Below are 22,958 nucleotides of genomic sequence, written 5' to 3'. Positions count from 1 at the left end.
GAGAGAGAAGAACCTTCCAGAAGGACAACAATCTCTGCAGCAATCCACCAATCAGGCCTGTATGTTAGGGTGGCCAGATGGAAGCCACTCCTTAATAAAGGGCATGACAGTCCGCCTGGAGTTTGTCAAAAGGCACCTGAAGAACCTTTCTCAGATCATGAGAAACAAAATTCTCTGGTCTGATGAGACAAAGATTGAACTCTTTGGCGTGAATGCAGGCGTCATGTTTGGAGGAAACCAGGCACCATCCCTATAGTGAAGCATGGTGGTGCCGGCATCATGCTGTGGGGATGTTTTTCAGTGGCAGGAAGTGGGAGACTAGTCAGGATTGAGGGAAAGATTAATGCAGCAATGTACAGAGACATCCTGGATGAAAACCTGCTCTAAAGCATTCTTGACCTCAGACAGGGGTAACTGTTCATCTTTAAGCAGGGCAATGACCCTGAACACACAACCAAGATATCAAAGGAGTGGCTTTTGGACAACTCTGTGAATGTCCTTGAGTGGCTCAGCCAGAGCCCAGACCTGAATCTGATTGAACATCTCTGGAGAGATTTGAAAATGGTTGTGCACCGACACTCCCCAGCCAACCTGATGGAACTTGAGAGGTGCTGCAAAGAGGAATGGACAAAACTTCCCAAAGATAGGTACACCAAGCTTGTAGCATCATATTCAAGAAGACTTGAGGCTGTAATTGTTGCCAAAGTCATATCAACAAAATATTGAGCAAAGGCTGTCAGTAGTTATGTACGAGTGATTTCTTAGTATTTTATTTTTAATAAATTTGCAAAAAGGAAAAAAAAAAAACTTTTTTCATGTTGTCATTATGGGCTGCTGTGAGTTGCATTTTGAGGGAAAAAAATGAATTTGCTCCATTTTTGAATAAGGCTGTAACATAAAATGTGGAAAAAGTGAGGTGCTGTGAATACTTTCTGGATGCACCGAATAATCGTATCAGTGTCATTTGTATGTAAGATTCTGTTGATGTTTCCTCAAGCTGTCTCAGCAAATGACTTTAAAGCAGACCGATGTCAGCATGTGATTAACTGTAGACTGATAATGAACTATTTCAGGCTCGTATTTGAAAACATTCTGAAAACACAGACAATACAGACAGACAGGTTATACAGTCTAACCAAAGCTTCCATAGTGGTTCGACTGAACAGCATATGTCTATATGCATTAGCTGATCAAAAAGTTGTAAAAATTAAGGACAGACCAAAAATAGGCCCAGCCGATTATCAGTCTGCCCCTAGTAACAATGTATCCAATAATTTGCCTGTGTTATTATTGTGCCTTAAAAACATGAGACATTTTTATGTTATTATCCATCCAGGCAGCACTTGGCTGCTATTATTAAAATGGAGACTTAAGACCTGCTGCTGATGTATAACCTACCACATTGAACCAGTTATCACTTTTCAAAATTATGTGATGATTTGAAAACTGTGCAGCATATTTTAAGATGCAAAACATCGTTACTGGTCAATCTGCACTTCTATGTAAAGGTTGACAACTGCTGTATATACTGTAGCAATGTGTATGTACTGTAAGGTCCAGCTGTATTTTGGAAGTCGCATAGACATTGATATTATTGCTCTCAATCTTAACACATTAGAGTTGGAAGAATATAAGAAGAATTTCTATTGCAGAATTTCTATTGCAGTGTTGAATTTAATTTCCCTGTAATTGCATACAAATCTGATGAGAGGTGTGGGAATTACAACACTTTGTGCCTGTGGTCACTCATTTTATTTGATAAAAAGTAATCAGAGAATTGGCTGCTGAGCTGTTTCATAGCAGGTGTGTGTCATTCAATCAAGTGTGTACAAGTCAGCAAAACAAAGATCTAGATTAGATTTCAAGATTTACTTATGATTTTGAGTTCAGTTAAATAAACTAATAAGAAATAAAATGAATATTGCCCATTATGGTGAAGTTATCCTCCTGAAGCAGTCTGGCCTATAAAAACAAACAAATAAACAAAACAAAGCTGATCATGTCCACTGACTAGTTTCTACTCGGATAGTAGTGAGGGAAGACAACAAGACACTAATGACATCCCTGAAGGACTTGCAAACCTTAATGTCTGTGAATAGATTTAAAATACATAAACATATGAAATCTGCATTCATCTTTCCCTCAATGCTAACCAGTCTCCCAGTTCCTGCTGCTGAAAAACTTCCCCACAGCAAGATGCTGGTATTGGCTAGGTGATGAGCGGTGCCTGGTTTTGTCCAGAGTTCAATCTTTGTCTCATCAGACCAGAGAATTTTGTTTGTCGTGGTCTGAGAGTCCTTCAGGTGCCTTTTAGCAAACTCCAGGTGGGTTATTGTCCTTCTAGAAGGTTCTCCTCTCTCCACAGAGTGTCCATCAGATTCTTGGTCACCTCCCTGACTCTGGCCCTTCTCCCTCCACCCCTCAGTTTAGATGGGTGGCCAGCTCTAGGAGGAGTCCTGGCTTCCATTTACAGATGATGGAGGCCACTGTGCCCATTGGGACCTTCAAAGCAGCAGAAATGTTTTTGTACCGTTCCCCAGATTTGTGCCTCAAGACAATCCTGTCTCAGAAGTCTACAGACAATTCCTATGACTTCATGTTTTGTTTGTGCTCTGACATGTACTGTCAACTGTGGGACTGTATGTGTAAACAGGTGTGGGTCTTTCCAAATCATGTCCAATCAACTGAATTTACCCCAGGTGGACTCTAATTACGCTCTAGAAACATCTCAAGGATAATCAGTGGAAACAGGATGCACCTGAGCTCAATTTTGAGCTTCATGGCAAAGGCTGTGAATACTTATGTACGTGCAGTTTCTTAGTTTTTTATTTTTAATAAATTTGCAAAATTTCCAGAGCTTTTTTCACATTGTCATTATGGGGTATTGTGAGCAGACGTTTGAGGGGAAAATGAATTTACTCCATTTTGGAATAAGTGTTGGGGGGGTGTCGTAACACGGACCCGCAACAGGGGGCGCAAATGAACGGACAATGGATAAGACAAAGAGTAACAATTTAATGTTGTGAAACGCACAACTGAATACAGACAAAGATAATGCCAATTGAACACAAGGTGACGTGCGGGCAGGCTCGAAGATAGGAGACCTCTGGCGATCGGAGAGCCGGGACCCACACAGCTTCCACCACCAACGGCCTGAAGAACACCGGAGCCGCCAAGTCCTGAGTCCCCAGGTGGTCACCGTCTTCTGTTGCAGACCCTGGTACTGCTGGCAGAAGATGAAAAAACAGTTAATGGTGAGTCTGTATCCACACACCCAGTAATCCTTTTTCTACAGATCTTCAAGGAGGGAAAACCTCCACCTCCAGACACAATTTCACCCGTGCAGCTCCTGTTAGTCTCTTTCCTGGATGGAGTAAGAGGCGAAGAACGTTGCACTCCCACTATCCGCCAATCCAGCTTCAGACTCAATCCACAGGAATACGGCTGCACACAGAACAATGTTAGATACAACGATAATTCAGCAGAGAAGGTTACCTTCACGGTAGTTGATTTCTCGGCGAGGAGGTGGAGTAATGATCCGGCTTTTATAGAGATGCAGGTGATTGGTGACAGCTGGTGTAAATGAGTGACAGCTGTCACTCTCTGTCTCGGCGCCCTCTCATGCTTGAAGCCCGCACTCCAAGCAGGGCGCCGACTGGTGGTGGTGGGCCAGCAGTACCTCCTCTTCAGCGGCCCACACAACAGGACCCCCCCCTCAACGGGCGCCTCCTGGCGCCCGACCAGGCTTGTCCGGGTGTCGGCGGTAGAAATCGGCCAGGAGGGCCGCGTCCAGGATGAAGCTCCTCTTCACCCAGGAGCGTTCTTTGGGTCCATACCCCTCCCAGTCCACCAGATATTGAAAACCCCGGCCCTTCCGACGGACGTCCAGGAGCCGACGAACAGTCCATGCCGGCTCCCCGTCGATGATACGGGCAGGAGGTGGTACGGGTCCAGGAGTGCAGAGTGGTGAGGCGTGGTATGGTTTTAGCCTGGAGACATGAAACACTGGGTGAATCCGCAGTGAAGCTGAAACTCCCAGCTTCACTGCGGCCGGGCTGAGGATCTTGATTATTGGGAAAGGTCCGATGAACCGGTCTTTGAGTTTTTGTGATTCAACCTGCAGTGGGATGTCCTTAGTTGATAACCACACCTCCTGCCCAGGCTGGTATGCAGGGGCCGGGGAACGCCGGTGATCTGCATGGGCCTTAGCCCTCGTCCGGGCCTGCAACAGGGCAGAACGGGCGGTCCACCACACCCGGCGGCACCTCCGCAGGTGGGCCTGGACTGAGGGGACCCCGACCTCTCCCTCCACAAGTGGAAACAATAGGGGCTGATACCCCAAACACGCCTCGAAAGGGGAGAGGCCGGTAGCAGATGAGACTTGGCTATTGTGGGCGTACTCGATCCAGGCCAGATGGTCACTCCAAGCCGCCGGATGCGCGGAGGTTACGCAGCGGAGGGCCTGTTCCAACTCCTGGTTCGCCCGCTCTGCCTGGCCGTTCGTCTGTGGGTGATACCCGGACGAGAGACTCACGGTGGCCCCCAGTTCCTTACAGAAACTCCTCCAGACCTGCGAGGAGAACTGGGGACCACGATCCGAAACGATGTCCGATGGTATCCCATGCAGACGCACGACGTGGTGGACCAGGAGGTCTGCTGTCTCCTGGGCCGTCGGGAGCTTCGGGAGGGCCACGAAGTGGGCCGCCTTGGAGAACCGGTCCACTATTGTGAGGATGACTGTATTGCCCTGGGACGGCGGGAGGCCCGTGACGAAGTCCAGGCCGATGTGAGACCAGGGGCGATGAGGCACAGGCAGGGGCTGGAGGAGGCCCCTGATCTTGTGGTGATCCGCCTTGCCCCTAGCACAGGTGGTGCAGGCCTGGACATAGTCCCGGATGTCGGCTTCCAGTGACGCCCACCAGAAGCGCTGCTGGACCACTGCAACGGTCCTACGCACTCCGGGATGACAGGAGAGCTTGGATCCGTGGCAGAAGTCCAAGACGGCAGCCCTGGCTTCTGGTGGGACGTAAAGTCTGTTCTTAGGACCGTTCCCCGGGTCCGGGTTCCTTGCCAGGGCCTCCCGGACGGTCTTCTCCACGTCCCATGTGAGGGTGGCCACGACAGTGGACTCGGGAACGATGGTCTCGATGGGGTCTGACAACTTGGCCTTGGCTTCCTCTTCGTGCACCCGGGACAGTGCGTCGGATTGTTGGTTCCTAGTCCCGGGACGGTAGGTGATCCGGAAGTCAAAGCGTCCGAAGAACAGGGACCAGCGGGCTTGCCTGGGGTTCAGCCACTTGGCGGTCCGGATGTACTCCAGGTTCCGATGGTCCGTGAAAACCGTGAAAGGCACCGTAGCTCCCTCCAACAGGTGTCTCCACTCTTCAAGAGCCTCCTTCACCGTGAGGAGTTCCTGATTGCCCACGTCATAGTTACGTTCAGCGGGGGTCAACCTGCGGGAAAAGTAGGCACATGGATGGAGAACCTTGTTGGACTCCCCGCTCTGGGACAGAACGGCTCCTATCCCTGAGTCAGAGGCGTCCACCTCCACTATGAACTGGCAAGTAGGATCAGGCTGCACCAGAACTGGTGCAGACGAAAACCGGCGTTTCAACTCCCTAAACGCGGTTTCGCACCGATCCGACCAGGTGAAGGGGACTTTAGTGGAGGTCAGGGCAGTCAGGGGGCTAACAACCTGACTGTAACCTTTAATGAACCTCCGGTAGAAATTTGCAAAGCCGAGGAACTGTTGCAGCTTCCTACGGCTTGTTGGTTGGGGCCAATCTCTCACCGCCGCAACCTTGGCCGGATCCGGGGCGACGGAGTTGGAGGAGATGATGAACCCCAGGAAGGACAAATAAGTGCGGTGGAACTCACACTTCTCGCCCTTCACAAACAACCGGTTTTCTAGTAACCTCTGCAGGACCTGACGTACATGCTGGACATGAGTCTCAGGGTCCGGAGAAAAGATGAGTATATCATCCAGATATACGAAGACAAACCGGTGCAGGAAGTCCCGCAAGACGTCGTTTACCAATGCTTGGAACGTCGCGGGGGCATTAGTGAGGCCGAACGGCATGACCAGGTACTCAAAATGACCTAACGGGGTGTTAAATGCCGTCTTCCATTCGTCTCCCTTCCGGATCCGAACCAGGTGGTACGCATTCCTAAGATCTAGTTTGGTGAACATTTTGGCTCCATGCAGGGGCGTGAACACCGAATCTAACAGGGGCAACGGGTATCGATTGCGAACCGTAATCTCGTTCAGCCCCTCTGCAGTCAATGCATGGACGGAGTCCGCCGTCTTTTTTATCCACAAAAAAGAAACCCGCACCCATCGGGGAGGTGGAGTTCCGAATCAACCCGGCGGCTAAGGAGTCCCGGATGTAGGTCTCCATCGATTCGCGTTCCGGACGTGAGAGGTTGTACAATCTACTGGACGGGTACTCAGTGCCCGGAATCAAATCGATGGCACAATCGTACGGTCGGTGCGGGGGAAGAGTGAGTGCCAGATCTTTGCTGAAGACGTCAGCAAGATCGTGGTACACCTCGGGCACCGCCGTCAGATTGGGGGGGACTTTGACCTCCTCTTTAGCTGTGATTCCGGGTGGAACCGAGGATCCAAGACACTCCCGGTGGCAGGTTTCGCTCCACTGCGTCACCACCGCAGACGGCCAATCAATCCGGGGATTTTGCTTCACCATCCATGGAAATCCCAGAATCACTCGGGAGGTAGAAGGTGTCACAAAAAACATGATCTCCTCCCTGTGATTCCCAGACACAACCAAGGTCACTGGCTGTGTCTGATGTGTAATTAACAGGAGTAGAGTGCCATCTAGTGCTCGCACCTTCAATGGTGAAGGCAGAGCCACCAGAGGAAGCCCTACTTCCTTGGCCCATCTGCTATCCAGCAGATTCCCTTCTGACCCCGTGTCTACCAGTGCTGGGGCGTGAAGGGTTAAATCCCCACTCAGGATTGTTACTGGGATTCGTGCAGATTTATGGGTTTTCCCCGTGTACATATTATGACCCACCCTTAACCCAGTTCCTAAGGATGGGCGTTGGAGTTTGATCGTTTGGGGCAGTCTTTTAACCTGTGCTCACAAGAGCCACAGAAAAAACACTCCCCGCGGGCCAGCCTCCTTTGTCTGATATTTGATTTTAATTTGGCCCTGCTCGTGTCCATAGCTTCGTCAGCAGGGGGAGCTGTTGCCACACGGAGCCCTCTGGCAGTGGAACGTGGGGAAGACGACACCCTTTCGGACCCGGAGGAGAGAGGGACGGCTTGAGCCCGACCACGCCCCCCGGCCTGCTCCCGACAGTGTTCATTCAACCGGTTGTCTAAGCGTATAACCAAATTGATAAGCCCGTTGAAGTCTTGCGGTTCCTCCTTAGCCAGTAAATGCTCCTTCAGAACTGGAGACAGTCCGTTTATGAAGGCGGCGCGGAGCGCAACATTATTCCAGCCGGACCTCGCAGCCGCGATGTGGAAGTCACCTGCATAATCAGCTGCGCTTCGGCGCCCCTGTCTCATTGACAGCAGCACGCTCGAGGCGGTCTCGCCTCTGTTGGGATGATCAAACACCTGTTTGAATTCTCGTACAAACCCAGCGTATGACGTCAGGAGCCACGAATTCTGTTCCCAAAGCGCCGTAGCCCAGGCGCGTGCCTCACCTCGAAGCAAATTAATCACATAAGCCACCCGGCTGGCATCTGATGCGTACATAACTGGACGCTGTGCAAAAACGAGCGAACACTGCATTAAGAAGTCTGCGCACGTTTCGACACAGCCTCCGTACGGTTCTGGAGGGCTTATGTAAGCTTCAGGGGACGGTGGGGGGGGTTTGTTGAACGGCCAGTGGAACGTCTATCTGTGGCCCAGAGCCAGCAGGAGGAGTCACTGCAGCAGCGCTCGAGTCGCGCGCTTCCACTCTGGCGGTGAGAGCCTCCACCCTCCGATTGAGGACTGCATTCTGCTCGGTTACCAGATTTAACTGAGCAGTGAAAGCGGTAAGGATTTGCTGCAGATCACTTACCACGCCTCCTGCTGACACCTGCGCTCCTTGTTCTCCCATTGGCTGTTCAAGCTGTGGTTGACGCCCCTCGGGATCCATGACGAATGACCGAGAAATCCTGTTGGGGGGTGTCGTAACACAGACCCGCAACAGGGGGTGCAAATGAACGGACAATGGATAAGACAAAGAGTAACAATTTAATGTTGTGAAACGCACAACTGAATACAGACAAAGATAATGCCAATTGAGCACAAGGTGACGTGCGGGCAGGCTCGAAGATAGGAGACCTCTGGCGATCGGAGAGCCGGGACCCACACAGCTTCCACCACCAACGGCCTGAAGAACACCGGAGCCACCAAGTCCTGAGTCCCCAGGTGGTCACCGTCTTCTGTTGCAGACCCTGGTACTGCTGGCAGAAGATGAAAAAACAGTTAATTGTGAGTGTGTATCCACACACCCAGTAATCCTTTTTCTACAGATCTTCAAGGAGGGAAAACCTCCACCTCCAGACACAATTTCACCCGTGCAGCTCCTGTTAGTCTCTTTCCTGGATGGAGTAAGAGGCGAAGAACGTCGCACTCCCACTATCCGCCAATCCAGCTTCAGACTCAATCCACAGGAATACGGCTGCACACAGAACAATGTTAGATACAACGATAATTCAGCAGAGAAGGTTACCTTCACGGTAGTTGATTTCTCGGCGAGGAGGTGGAGTAATGATCCGGCTTTTATAGAGATGCAGGTGATTGGTGACAGCTGGTGTAAATGAGTGACAGCTGTCACTCTCTGTCTCGGCGCCCTCTCATGCTTGAAGCCCGCACTCCAAGCAGGGCGCCGACTGGTGGTCGTGGGCCTGCAGTACCTCCTCTTCAGCGGCCCACACAACAATAAGGCTGTAACATAACATGTGGAAAAAGTGATGTGTAGTGAATACTTTCTGGATGCACTGTAGAAGCCCTCCAGCATGTCCTGGGTCTTCCTGGGGACTTTATCTCAGTTGCACAGAAGACCTCCCTAGGGAGAATGATCAGGGGGCATCCTCACCAGATGCCCAAGCCATCTCAGCTGGCTTCTTTCGATGGGAAGAAACTACTCCCTGTCCCTCCCAGATATTTGAGGTTCTCACCCTGTCCCCGAGTATAAACCCAGATACCTGACAGAGTAATCTCATTTATGCTGCTTGTATCTGTGACCTTGTTCTTTCGGCCATTACCCAAATATGATGACCATAGGCGAGGATAGGATCAATCAATCAATCAATTTTTTTATATAGCGCCAAATCACAACAAACAGTTGCCCCAAGGCGCTTTATATTGTAAGGCAAGGCTATACAATAATTATGTAAAACCCCAACGGATAGGAGTGCAAACTGACTGCTAAATTGAGAATCACCTTCTGGCTCAGCTCTTTCTTTGCCACGACAGTCTGGTACACTGTCCACAGGACCTCAGAAGCAGAGCCCAGTCTATCATTCTCACTCTTTGTCTTACCCCAGTGATGAACAAGACCCCGAAATACTTTAACTCCTCCGCTTGTGGCAGTAAGTCTCCCCTGACTAACACACACCTAAATATAAAACAATTCACCAGCCGGTTGTTTAATTACCTTTGATCCCTTGTCAAATGGGACATGAACAAAACGTGCTTAAAACTCTGATTCAAATATACCCTGATAGCTAAAACAAAACAAAAAATCTGTCCAAATATATATCATCCTAAGTGTATATGTGTTTTATGTGTTGCCTCCTCCAGAGTAAAGATGCTGGGATCAGAGCTTTGGTTATGTTGGATGAACAAGGAGGTAATGACTTTTCCTTTATCATTGTACAAAATCAATTGGTTTTGTTTTCTGCATTGCAACAATGAAACGCAAACATGACTTATTTCACTGAAAGACCAAAATGAACAATGGCCTATGACCTTGACCTCCATAATGTGAAGTCATCTGCATTATTATTTCAAGGTGCATAATTGTGATGGTTGGTGCTCAGATGTTTAATGGTTCTCAAATATTTCTCAAACACACACAAACACAAACAAGACCATCAGGTACTAGGGGCCTGTTCCATAAAACAGAATTACCAAATAAACCAGGCTTATCTGGTTAGTCTGTCTTATTTTCCAGTGGAAAATAAGACAGACTAACCAGATAAGACAGGCTAATTTGGTAATTCTGTTTTATGGAAAGGACAGGTTGCACAACATAACTACCATCGCTTTGCAGACGGTAACAAAACCAAACCAAACAAAAAAAAAAAACATGCATGGGAAGATGTCAGCTTTCAAATGCAGTTGACATTGAAATGTTCTAAAAGCTTTTCAAAGCCCAAAATAAGTGGAGCAACTGTTGTCATGCTAATGACTAATGTTAGCGATGGACATAAATCAAAAGAACTGGGGCCTGTACCACGAAGCGGGGTTACTGGCTTATCAGGGTAACTTCGGGAGTAAGTTGATGACGTGTGGAGTAACTTCCCGGTTAACCCGTACTACGAAAGGTGGATAGGTCTTGATCAAGGTATGCTGCCATGGCAATTTATGCTGTGTGCCAAACTTGCTCCGAGCAGGTTATGTTCTCAGTTAGCTTGAGGTTTTCGCTTAACCACTCCCTTTATAAGTACAGTCCATCCACCTTCAGTCACTCCGAAGACAATGCCGGCCTACCTGGATGATCCGTTTGATATTGGGGCACAAATTGTGAGGGGCTCTCTTCGCAGGGCGAGGGTTTTTAAAGACCGCCAGAATCCGCTGACATACCCCGACGATATTCTCTATGAAAGATATGGATTCTCAGCCGAGGGAATTTGTTATCTTTGTCAGCTGATCGGGCCAGAAGTCTGTAACATCACCCATCGTACACTGTAAAAAAAGACTGTTGTTTTTACAGGAAAACACTGGCAGCTGTGGTTACCAGGGAAATCCTGTAAAAAATACAGCAGTTAAATGTACAAAAAAGGAGAGCTCTTGTTTGTAGATTTAACAGTTCTTTTAATGTGAGTCAGCCGTGGTTCATTCACTGTAAATCCATATACATATTATGTCTGTAATGTTATCTACTGTGCTGCTGTATGTTTTACAGGAATTCCCTGGTAACCACAGCTACCAGCGTTTTCCTGTAAAAACAAGTCAATTTTTACAGTGTAGCAATGCCCCGACGATCGAGCAGATAATGTGCCTTGTCCCTATTTTGCCAGTGGACAGTTTATGTATTCCATCGGTGATGCTGAACATCTGAGCAAGAATACTGTATGTTGTATGATTCGCAAGGTAGTACTTGCTCTATCTAAACTGTTGGATGCATTTGTGGTTTTCCCTGGCCATTTATCCGCAGTGCAAATCAAAGAAGGGTTTTATGCAATCACGGGTAATTACTAATATCAAAATAGGTCTAATGCATGTCCATTAATTAGGTGAAGTGGGGCTTATCAAGCTATGAATATAAACCTACCGTTCTGAAGGATGTTTTTACATTTCGTCTTCACCTGCTGCCAGGTGCGTTTGGCACTGCTATTGCATCTGAAATATTGACAGGATTAGGAATAGCAATCATACAGTCAAGGTAGCCTATTTAGGAAACATTAAATTAACCTAACATCTGTTAGTAGGCCTATGCCCACTTCTGAATCGTGTTGCACCTGGGCATAATTAATGACAGAAGGTAATTTTTAAACACATATTAGACATTCCACAGGTTAATCATCTGTAACAGATTTGGAGAACAGTTGAATTGTACGTACGCATTTACCCGATCACCAATACGTTGCCAACAAGCCTGTCTTGCTTTATTGGCAGGCGATGTGTTCGATTTCCCCCATAACGTTAATTTAAATTCCTTGTAGCTCCACATAATCATCGTACATTCTTCTTCGGTAAAGTAAGGTGACCGCGCCATCATTGAAAAATGGTGACGTGTGCTGCAACCCGCCCCTTTTATGTGAACGCGCACAAACTCCAATTAGGTTAACACAGGTTCAACAAATCAACATCTTATTCAGCGTCGTAGTACCGATTAACACCACTTGAGAAAACCAGGTTTTGTCAACCCCGGTTTAAGAGGTTGACCCTGGGTTACATCTGAGTAAGTTAACCCCGCTTCGTAGTACAGGCCCTTGATCTGAACAAATCAATGAGACACACAGAGTGCAAGACCGCAATGATGTCAACACATCCTTGACAGGTCTGCACAGTTCAGTATGTATCTTTTAGGGATGGGACGACTAATCATAATAGTTGACTACGACTAGCTAACATCTGACTAGTCGACTATTTTTTATTAGTCAACTAGTCAAAAGCCATTTACTAATTTCATTTAACCCTGAAAAGAATAGACCTGCTGGAGCTGCCACCACTCTCTCCACTCAGTGAAGAAAGTGTGTAAACCTTGGCAGGTGAGTTACTCAGCTCATACGGGTAGTCTTTGCCTAGTAAATGAATGCAGGTATTGTCTTCATGCTGATGCTGTTTTTTGTATTTGTGATTTTGTGCTTATATTTGTAAAAATAAATGTCCCATTTGAGTTTCACCATAAAGATTCAAAATTGGCTTAGTTCATTCCAGGTCAAATTTAGTAGTCGCTGACTAGTCGATGACTAATAGTATCCAACTAGTCCACTCATGATTTTCATTCGACGTCCCAACCCTAGTATCTTTGTCCTTCACTCTCCAGAAGGGGGACATTAAAATGGGTTGTGTCCGTTGGTCCATGTGTGTATGCATGCATCTGTAAAGCCCCTTCTTGCTGCAATAACTCACCAACACTGTCAGGTATCTAATTATATCAGATACATGATCTGTGGACCAAAATGTTGGGCTCGTTCAAACATGAGTGTTCTGTGACTCTTGTGACCCCTGTGACCCATGTGATCTAGTTAAATTAGGGCACAGTCAAAACCTTGTTGATGCGATGACTTGTTGCTTCCAAGTATCGTTTTCATATCAGATACACATTTGTTCTGGACCAAAATCTTGGATGAATTTCAAAAAATTGGGTCACAACCAAGACCTTGTCACCACTATAACTCATGCATGGACTAAATTGAGACATTTTAATTCCATGTGTATGCATTCATACTTTTATTTATTATTAATAACATTTTACACAGGCGGGGCAACACAGCTTAAGGTGACATGTTTCAGAAAGGATTACTGTTATTTTGGGAATTTTACACAAAATTAAAGACAATCCAACCAGTCCAAAACAGTTTGCTTGTGTGATGTTGTTGGTAATGCACCAGAAAAATACTGTGTTTTATGGATATTATCAGAATGTGTGTACATATTTGGCTGCTGAAGCCACCTGTTCTACACTGATCGTGTCAGTACCATAAAACAGTCCACCATAAGACTGGTGTTCCTCACAGAGCAGTTGGAGCGTATTGAGGAAGGCATGGACTCCATCAACAGGGACATGAAAGAGGCAGAGAAGAACCTGACAGACATGGCTCAGTGCTGTGGCCTGTGTGTCTGGCCAATCAGGAAGTAGGTCTGGTCTCCAGCGTCTGCACCCTTGTCTGACTGGTTCCTAAAGACTTCCGGTGCTCAGTTCTATTCATGAGTTATTTGAATAAATGACTCAGCAAACATGGACATTTATTCTACGTTCAGATTCTTGTTGTGCTTTCCTTACGTCGAGTCTGTTTGGTGACGACTTGCAGCTAAAACTAAGCCCGGTGCTCAATCCCTTCATTCCCACTAAACCACTGATTAAAGTGAACGTGACCTGGAACTGGGCACTGAGGCCAGAGTGTAAACAGCTTGCCTCAAGGTTGGCAGAACAAATCTTGAGTGCAAACTGGCAGTGAATTGTGTTTGTAATCTGCAGTTTGAATTCAGCTTCACTGGGAGTCACATTTCATTTGTGGGTGGCTGCTGTTTTAGTTATTCAGTTGAAATAGTGATTTTATTTATTTTGTCCACATTGTTTTGCCTTCCTCTTATGCTTGATTCCTCCAAACCTCCCATTGTCCGATCTCCTACTCTGCCTTTTATGTACATCTTTGCTGATTCTGTCACTCCTTCTGGTCTCATCTCTTCCTATTTTTCCTCCTTTGGCTCACAAACATGAGCCTGTCTTCTGGTCTACTTTCACCTCCCACCTCCTCTATCTTTCACTTCATGTCTTCGCTCTTTAACACATTTGTTCTTCTATCCTTTTCTTTTTTCTATGCCTCTTCTGTCTTATCATTCCCTCTCTCTGTTTTTCTTTCTTCACTGTTTCTTCATGCCAATACGTACCCCGTCCTCCTCTTCCCTCCTCCTCTCATAGAGCAGTTGGAGCGTATAGAGGAGGGCTTGGATCAGATCAACTCTGATATGAAGGAGGCAGAGAAAAACCTGACAGACCTTGGAAAGTGCTGTGGCCTGTGCGCCTGTGATAAGTATGTAGAATTGTGTGCATGTGTGTGCATGTTTGACTCATATTCACTATTCTGCTGTGGTGAGTATAATATTATCCTTAGATTGAATTATTATATGCATATTAACAGATTTTAAATATGCATTTACATTTGGAACAGTCTGACAGATTTTGTCTGACTTTATAGTCACATAACGTCACGCTCCTGTGTTCATAACTACAGAGGACAAAGACATTAAAAAGAATCAGTCAGCATGCAATGCTCAACAGTCTGCAGTATTCACATTTTAGTAGTAAAGAAGTAACAACAGCATTCAGCCCTGTCATTTTGTTCATTGCTTCACTGTTGTTTTGTCGCCGGCTCGCTTTGCTGCTGGAGGGGTTTGTAACTATAGATGTCATCTACCTCTATTTCCCATTTTCACTGCTGTAAAAATACTGCTTGAAGTGCATTTTACAACCCCAATTCCAATGAAGTTGGGACGTTGTATAAAATGTAAATAAAAACAGAATACAATGATTTGCAAATCCTCTTCAACCTATATTCAATTGAATACACCACAAAGACAAGATATTTAATGTTCAGACTGATAAAATTGATTGTTTTGTGCAAATATTTGCTCATTTTTAAATGGATGCCTGCAACACGTTTCAAAAAAGCTGGGACAGTGGTATGTTTACCACTGTGTTACATCACCTTTCCTTCTAACAACACTCAATAAGCATTTGGGAACTGAGGACACTAATTGTTGAAGCTTTGTAGGTACAATGGTGGGCACCGCTAACCAAAAAGTTAGCTTTGATAACAGATAATCAGCTAACTGAAAAGTTATCTTTTATAAGGCTAAACCAATAAACCACCCAAAAATGTATCGGAAGCTACAGCTAACCGATAACTTCCAGTATTATCTCCAGTACACTTGCAACTACTAACAAGCTGATTTTTTAGTTTTAACACCACAATAGCTTCTGTTAGCATCAAAGGCAACCACAGACCCAAACAATGAGTCAGCACTTCTGTCTTTGAGCTCCCTGCCCACTGCTGGAAGCTCCTGTTTACGACATAGCTTGCAGCAGGGAAGCAGCTGAAAGGAACAGCAAAGCTCAACTCTCTACTCAGTAACAGCGTTGCCGTGAGGCGGAGGTCTTGGAAAATAAAGCAGTGCTGACTTATGGTTTGGATTTAAAAATAAAATTAATACTGATAGAATAACTCCATTAATGTCATTTCTGTCATTTGTACAAATTTAAAATATAACATATATCTTTTAATGTTAAATAATGCACTAATTCTGAAGTTTTGTAACAAACAGACAGATATGAAAAGGATTATGCGTAAAATGTGCCTCCGCTAAACACTGATTGGTTGACTCATTCATTCTATGTAAAAAACCAACACATTGATGTGAGGTGTGTTTTGGGTGTTTACAGGTGTTACAGGGGAGGTGATTATCTAGTGGTTAAGGTGTTGGGCTTGAGTCCAGAAGATCATGGGTTCAAATCCCGGTGTGACTGGAAAATCACTATGGGCCCTTGGGCAAGGTCTTTAATCCCCTATTGCTCCCGGTGTGTAGTGAGCGCCTTGTATGGCAGCACCCTGACATTGGGGTGAATGTGAGGCATAATTGTAAAGCGCTTTGAGTGTCTGATGCAGATGGAAAAGCGCTATATAAATGCAGTCCATTTACCATTTTTACCATTTACATATATGAATGTGCATTGTTTTGTAAAAACAGGTTAAGATCTGTGAGCAGCAATATGGTTTCATGCCGAGAAAGAGCACTACAGATGCAATGTTTGCTCTAAGAATACTGTTGGAGAAGTACAGAGAAGGACAGAAAGAGTTACATTGTGTGTTTGTGGACTTAGAAAAAGGGTGCCAAGAGAAGAGTTGTGGTATTGTATGAGGAAGTCTGGAGTGGCAGAGAAGTATGTTAGGGTAGTGCAGGACATGTACAAGAATAATGTGACAGCGGTGAGATGCGCAGTAGGAATGACAGACTCATTCAAGGTGGAAGTGGGATTACACCAAGGATCAGCTCTGAGTCCTTTCTTGTTTGCAGTGGTGATGGACAGGTTGACGGATGAGATCAGACAGGAGTCCCCATGGACTATGATGTTTGCAGATGACATTGTGATCTGTAGTGAGAGTAGAGAGGAAGTTGAGTCTAGCCTGGAGAAGTGGAGATATGCTTTGGAGAGAAGGGGAATGAAAGTCAGTAGAAGCAAGACTGAGTACATGTGTGTGATTGGGAGGGAGCCCAGTGGAATAGTGCAGTTACAAGGAGTAGAAGTGGTGAAAGTAGACGAGTTTAAATATTTGTGGTCAACTGTTCAAAGTAATGGAGAGTGTGGTAGAGAGGTGAAGAAGAGAGTGCAGGCAGGGTGGAGTGGGTGGAGAAAGGTGGCAGGAGTGATTTGTGACCGAAGAATATCAGCAAGAGTGAAGGGGAAGTTTACAAGACAGTAGCGAGACCAGCTATGTTGTACGGTTTAGAGACGGTGGCACTAATAAAAAGACAGGAGGCGGCGCTGGAGGTGGCAGAGCTGAAGATGTTGAGATTCTTTTTGGGAGTGACAAGAATGGACAAGATTAGGAATGAACATATCAGAGGGACAGCTCAGGTGGGACGGATTGGAGACAAAGTCAGAGAGGTGAGATTGAGATGGTTTGGACATGTGCAGAGGAGGGACCCAGGGTATATAGGGAGAAGGATGCAGAGGATGGAGCCACCAGGCAGGAGGAGAAGAGGGAGGCCAAAGAGGAGGTTTATGGATGTGCTGAGGAAGGACATGCAGGTGGTTGGTGTGACAGAGGAAGATACAGAGGACAGGGTGAGATGGAAATGATTGATCTGATGTGGCGACCTCTAACGGAACAGCCGAAAGACAAGAAGATTGTTTTGTAAAATATGCCATTTTTTATTTGTAAAAAAAAAAGGCATTTGTACGGAGCCCACATGGGGACATGGTTATTTTATTTATTTATTTTTTTTTGGCCCAGATTATTGCGTTCCCTTGCAATATTATTGCGTTCCCTCGCAATAGTTTTTGCGTTCCCTCACAATAACTTGATATCATATTAAAGCACATGCCTATCAGAGCACATGGTGAGTGGAATCAGGTGGGGGGAGACTGAACGCATATGCGCGCGCACACACACACACACACACACACACACACACACACACACACACACACACACACACACACACACACACACACACACACACACACACACACACACACACACAGCAGACAGCAACAGGATTCACGACAGATGAGGGAGTAAGTTGCTACAACTTGCACAGCTGTAAGACTCCGCATGAAATATAGTTTATTTATACAACAGTGGTAGTAAGTAGCAACACCTGTTAGTGTGCCTTATGAACGTTTATGTTTTCTTTTCTTTTTTTACCATCCTCTCATGAATCCTGTTGCTGTCTGCTGTGTGTGTGCGCGCGTGCATATGCGTTCAGTTCCCCCCCCACACCTGATTTCACTCGCTGTGTGCTCTGATAGGCATGAGCTTTAATATGATATTAGGTTATTGCGAGGGAACGCAAAAACTATTACGTGTTGGAGGCATCCATTTCAAAATGAGCAAATATTTGCATAAAAAAATAAAGTTTATTAGTCTGAACATTAAATATCTTGTCTTTGTGGTGTATTCAATTCAATACTGGTTGAAAAGGATTTGCAAATCATTGCATTCTGCTTTTATTACATTTTACACAACATCCCAACTTCATTGGAAGTGGGGTTGTATGTTGCTAGTTGCATTTACAGACTGAAGTAGTGTTGCTGAATTGTCAGAGTATTGGATATTTGTTTCATGCTCTCCAAGTGTGAAAATTTTCAGGATTTTATCTAAAATCCGGATTTTCTCAGGACAAATTCCTTGGTTGCCAAAAGAAGGCTTAACATAGGTCTAATTTTGCCTAAAACCCAAGAGCTCTGACAACAGGATCAAGACCCCTGGCTGACATTCAGGAATTTTCAAGATGTGCCATTCTCATGCCTGCTTCTTCTCTGGAAACAGCCAGTTGTGTTTCTCACATGGACTGTACAGTTTCTCCCATAGTCTCAGAGTCTCTTTATCAAAACTGTCTAAAATCCCAAATAAACCATCTGCATGTCCTCCCTCAGCACATCCATAAGCCTCCTCTTTGGCCTCCTTCTTGTCCTTCTGCCTGGTGGCTCCTTCCTCAGCATCCTTCTCCCTATATACCCTGGGTCCCTCCTCTGCACTTGTCCAAACCATCTCAATTTCACCTCTCTATCTTTGTCTCCAAACCGTCCCACCTGAGCTGTCCCTCTGATATGTTCATTCCTAATCCTGTCCATCCTCGTCACTCCCAAAGAGAGTTACAACAGCTTCAGCTCTGCCATCTCCAGCTCTGTCTCCTGTCTTTTTGTTCATGCCATGGTGTCTAAGCCGAACAACATAGCTGGTCTCACTTCTGTCTTGTAGACTTTCCCATTCACTCTTCCTGATATTCTTCAGTCACAAATCACTCTTGCTACCTTTCTCCACCCTGCCTGCACTCTGTGTTTCACCTCTCTACCACACTCTCTATTACAGAGGTTTCAAACTGGTTCCAGAAAGGACCGAGACAGTGCAGGTTTTCTTTGCAACCACTGACTCCACCAGGTGATTTCACTGATTAACGTCACTTTGAGCAGATGGAATCAGTTAATCAGTGAAATCACCTGGTGGAGTGGATGGTTGCAAAGAAAACCTGCACCCTCTCCCCCTTTCTGGAATCAGTTTGAGACCTCTGCTCTATTACTTTGGACAGTTGACACCAAGTATTTAAACTCATCTACTTTCACCACTTCTACTCCTTGTAACTGCACTTTTCCACCAGGGTCCCTCTCATTCACACACATGTACTCAGTCTTGCTCCTACTGGCTTTCATTCCTCTTCTCTCCAGAGCATATCCCCACATTTTCCAGGCTAGAATCAACCTGCACTCTACTCTCACTAGAGATCACAATGTCATCTGCAAACATCATAGTCCATGGAAACTCCTGCACAGCAAAATCACCAGACTCCTGTCTGATCTCATCCTTCAAACTGTCCATCACCATTGCGAGCAAGAAAGGACTCAGAGCTGAACCTTGGTGTAATCCCACCTCCACCTTGAACGAATCTGTCACCACTGTCACACTATCCTTGTACATGTCTTGCACTACCCTCACATATTTCTCTGCCATTCCAGACTTCCTCATGCAATACCACAACTCTTCTCTTGGCACCCTGTCATAAGCTTTCTCTAAATCCACAAGCACACAATGTAACTCCTTCTGGCCTTTCCCATACTTCTCCATCAGTACTCTCAAAGCAAACATTGCACCTGTAGTGCTGTTTCTTGGCATGAAACAATATTGCTTAAAGGTGATTTATGCACTCATTTTTACAGTTACTGTAAAGTTACTGATGGAGTTGCTCCCGGTGTGTAGTGAGCGCCTTGTATGGTAGCATCCTGACATTGGGGTGAATGTGAGGCATTATTGTAAAGCACTTTAAAGTCTGATGCAGATGGTAAAGCGCTATATAAATGCAGAGCATTTACCATGGAAATTTTGTGGACCATCTCACTCACTGACTAATTCACTGACTCACTATGGCCTCTGGTTGTTCTGCTAATTGCAGGGAAAACCACTCACATGTCCTTCCAGCTGTAGCATGTCATTGTATATCTTTATATGAATAAGTTCAGTTCAATTCATCCCACCACCAAGCCTCCTCGTCTTCCTTTCACTGTCCAGATGTCAGACCCAGTACCTTCCCAGCTGTCTCCCTCACCACTTCTGCAGTACTTTGCTAGTTGTCCAAAATTACTTCCCCTCCTTCCAGTACCAGTCTCACCTGCTCACTTAATTTCAGTTCAATTCGCTTAAATTCAATTCAGTTCAGTTTATTAATTTATAAAGCACCATCTCACGACAGACTCGACCCAAGGCGCTTCACATAACACACAATTCATAACAGAGTAAATTAAAATCAAAAAGGGCACAATAAAAAGGTAAAACACAGTAGAAGAAAAAGACATTACAAGGCAAACATAAAAACAGAATAAATTAATAAGACAGTCTAAAAAAGTGGGTCTTCAGTCTTGATTTAAATGTCTCCACCGTGTCAGACTGCCTTATAGCTGCAGGTAAATTGTTCCAAAGAGTAGGGCCACGGTAGGAGAAGGCTCTATACCCCACAGACTCCTTATTCACCCTTGGAACACACAGAAGCCCTGCACCCTGCGAACGCAAGGGCCGCGCTGGTACGTAGGGCTTGACCAAGTCCACCAGGTAGGAAGGAGCCAGTCCATGAACAATTTTATAGACCAGCAATAGGACTTTAAAATCTGATCTGGCAGAAACCGGAAGCCAATGAAGGGATGCCAGAATGTGTGTAATGTGGTCAAACTTTCTACTTTGTGTCAAAAGTCTGGCAGCAGCATTCTACACTAACTGAAGACCCGTAATGCTGGACTGCGGCAGACCAGAAAATAAAGCATTACAATAATCCAATCTGGAAGAGATAAATGCATGTATCAAAGTCTCAGCATCAGCCATAGACAGGATGGGACGAATCCTCCCTATGTTTCGCAGATAGAAGAAGGTAGTCCTCGTAATATCTCTAATGTGGATGTCAAAGGACAGCGTAGGATCAAAAAGTACCTCAAGATTCCTCACCTTGTCTGTATGATGTATAACACAAATCCAAACTAAGCGCCAGCTGGTCAAATTGATTGAAACAGTCTTCCTCCTTCAGTTTCCACCATCTGATCCTTTGTTGAGCTATGACTCTCTTCCTCTTCTTCACATCTCAAGTCATCCTACAAACCACCATCTTATGCTGTCTAGCTACACTCTCCCCTGCCACCACCTTACAGTCTCCAATTTCTTTGACCTTGCATCTCCTACAAAGAATGTAGTCCACCTGTCTGCACCTTCCTCCACTCTTATTCGTCACCCTGTGGTCCTCCCTTTTCTTGAAGTAGTTCACCACAGCCATTTCCATCCTTTTTGCAAAATCAACTACCATCTGTCCTTCCACAGTGCTGCCCTTTATACCATATCTACCTATTACTTACTCATCTCCTCTATTCCCTTTGCCAACATGACCATCGAAGTCTGATCCTATCATCACTCTTTAATGCGTGGGCACACTCTCCACCACCTCATCTAACTCAACTTGAGAAATCTTCTTTCTCCTTCGTCTTACAACCTACCTGTGGGGCATATGCACTGATGATATTCATCATTGCCTCTTCAATTTCCAACTTCACACTCATCACCACTCATCAGACACTCACTTAACCTCCAACTCACTCTTAACATGCTCTTCCTTCAAAATGACCCCAACACATTTCCCTTCGTATCCTCACCATGATACAACTTGAACTCACCCCCAGTGCTTCTGCTCTCACTTCTCTTCCACTTAGTTTCTTGTTCACAGAATATGTCTACCTTTCTCCTCTCCATCATATCAGCCAGCTCTCTCCCTTTACCAGTCATACTGCCAGCATTCAAAGTCCCAACTCACTTCCACCCTTCTTCTCCCGCTTTTTCTTGAGACATGTTTTTCTCCTCTTTTTCTTCTTCTTCGACCAGCCATAGCCCAGTTTTTGCCGCCACTCTGCTGAGCAATGACACCGGTGGCAGTTGTTAACCTGGTCCACGACCGATGCAGTATGGAAATTCGATTTGTACTCTGCATCTTTATTTTGGCTTGTTTTACACCGGATGCCCTTCCTGATACAACCCTACTTATTTATCCAGGCTTGGGCCCGGCACTCAGACTGTACTGGCTGCACACCCCATATAGCTGAGATTTGACAAACTTAAAGGTTACACTTTGCCTCCTTCTAGCCTCCTCATTTGTCCGGGCTTGTGACCAGCACTCAGAATGTACTGGCTGCACACTACATGTGGCTGAGTTCTCCAAACACTTCAATAGTGGAATTTAATTTGTTTGTCAAATGTACACATTGTTTGTTATTATGGACAACAGACAAAAACAATAATATGGTTAGGATTACTGTATATTGATTTCACAATTTGAAAACTCGTGTTGTAGTCTGAGGTAACTTTGTTGTCCCAAGCTTTAAGAAAAAGACTGTATGTCACTCAAGGATTATAATTAAACTGTTTAAAATTCTACATCTATTTCAATATACTCGTACATTAACCCAGACCATAAGTACAATGGTCATTCAGAAGGTGCAATAGTCAAACCTTACATGTTTGACATGTTTGATTGAAAATGGATTATTTTTGATTTGGTGATAAAATAATATATGGTTTCTATGTGGCCTTGACATTTGATCGATATTGTGAAAAACTGGACCACTTTATTTTTGACTAGCATACATCCTTCCACCATATTTAATCCATGTTGGCTCCATGCTGTTTGTTTTAAACAGTTATGACCTTGAGCTTCATGTTTCAGAATTACCCAAGCTCAAAAGTGATATATGATGTCATATTAGTGTTTAATAGTAATTATAAGTGTATCTTTAAGCAGTTCTTCAACAAAGCCATTGTCATAAAAGAATGATCTTGGCGTGACTCCTTGAATG

At 45.3% G+C, this 22,958-nt stretch overlaps 1 protein-coding gene across 1 annotated transcript in view; it reads left to right on the top strand.

Annotated features, from left to right (window-relative positions):
• Window positions 1-22,958, top strand: part of zgc:101731 (SNARE_SNAP25N and SNARE_SNAP23C domain-containing protein) — a 79,239-nt gene that overhangs the window by 36,078 nt on the left and 20,203 nt on the right. Inside the window, exons 4-5 of the mRNA XM_034168210.1 lie at window positions 9,767-9,815; window positions 14,280-14,391. Coding sequence (XP_034024101.1) covers window positions 9,767-9,815; window positions 14,280-14,391 — 161 coding nt within the window. The remainder of the gene's footprint in view (window positions 1-9,766; window positions 9,816-14,279; window positions 14,392-22,958) is intronic.

Source organism: Thalassophryne amazonica, chromosome 4 (genome assembly GCF_902500255.1).
Source record: "Thalassophryne amazonica chromosome 4, fThaAma1.1, whole genome shotgun sequence".
Lineage (NCBI taxonomy): Eukaryota > Metazoa > Chordata > Actinopteri > Batrachoidiformes > Batrachoididae > Thalassophryne > Thalassophryne amazonica.
The sequence above is the reverse complement of the archived record's forward strand: the minus strand, read 5'-3'. Positions and strand labels throughout refer to the sequence as shown.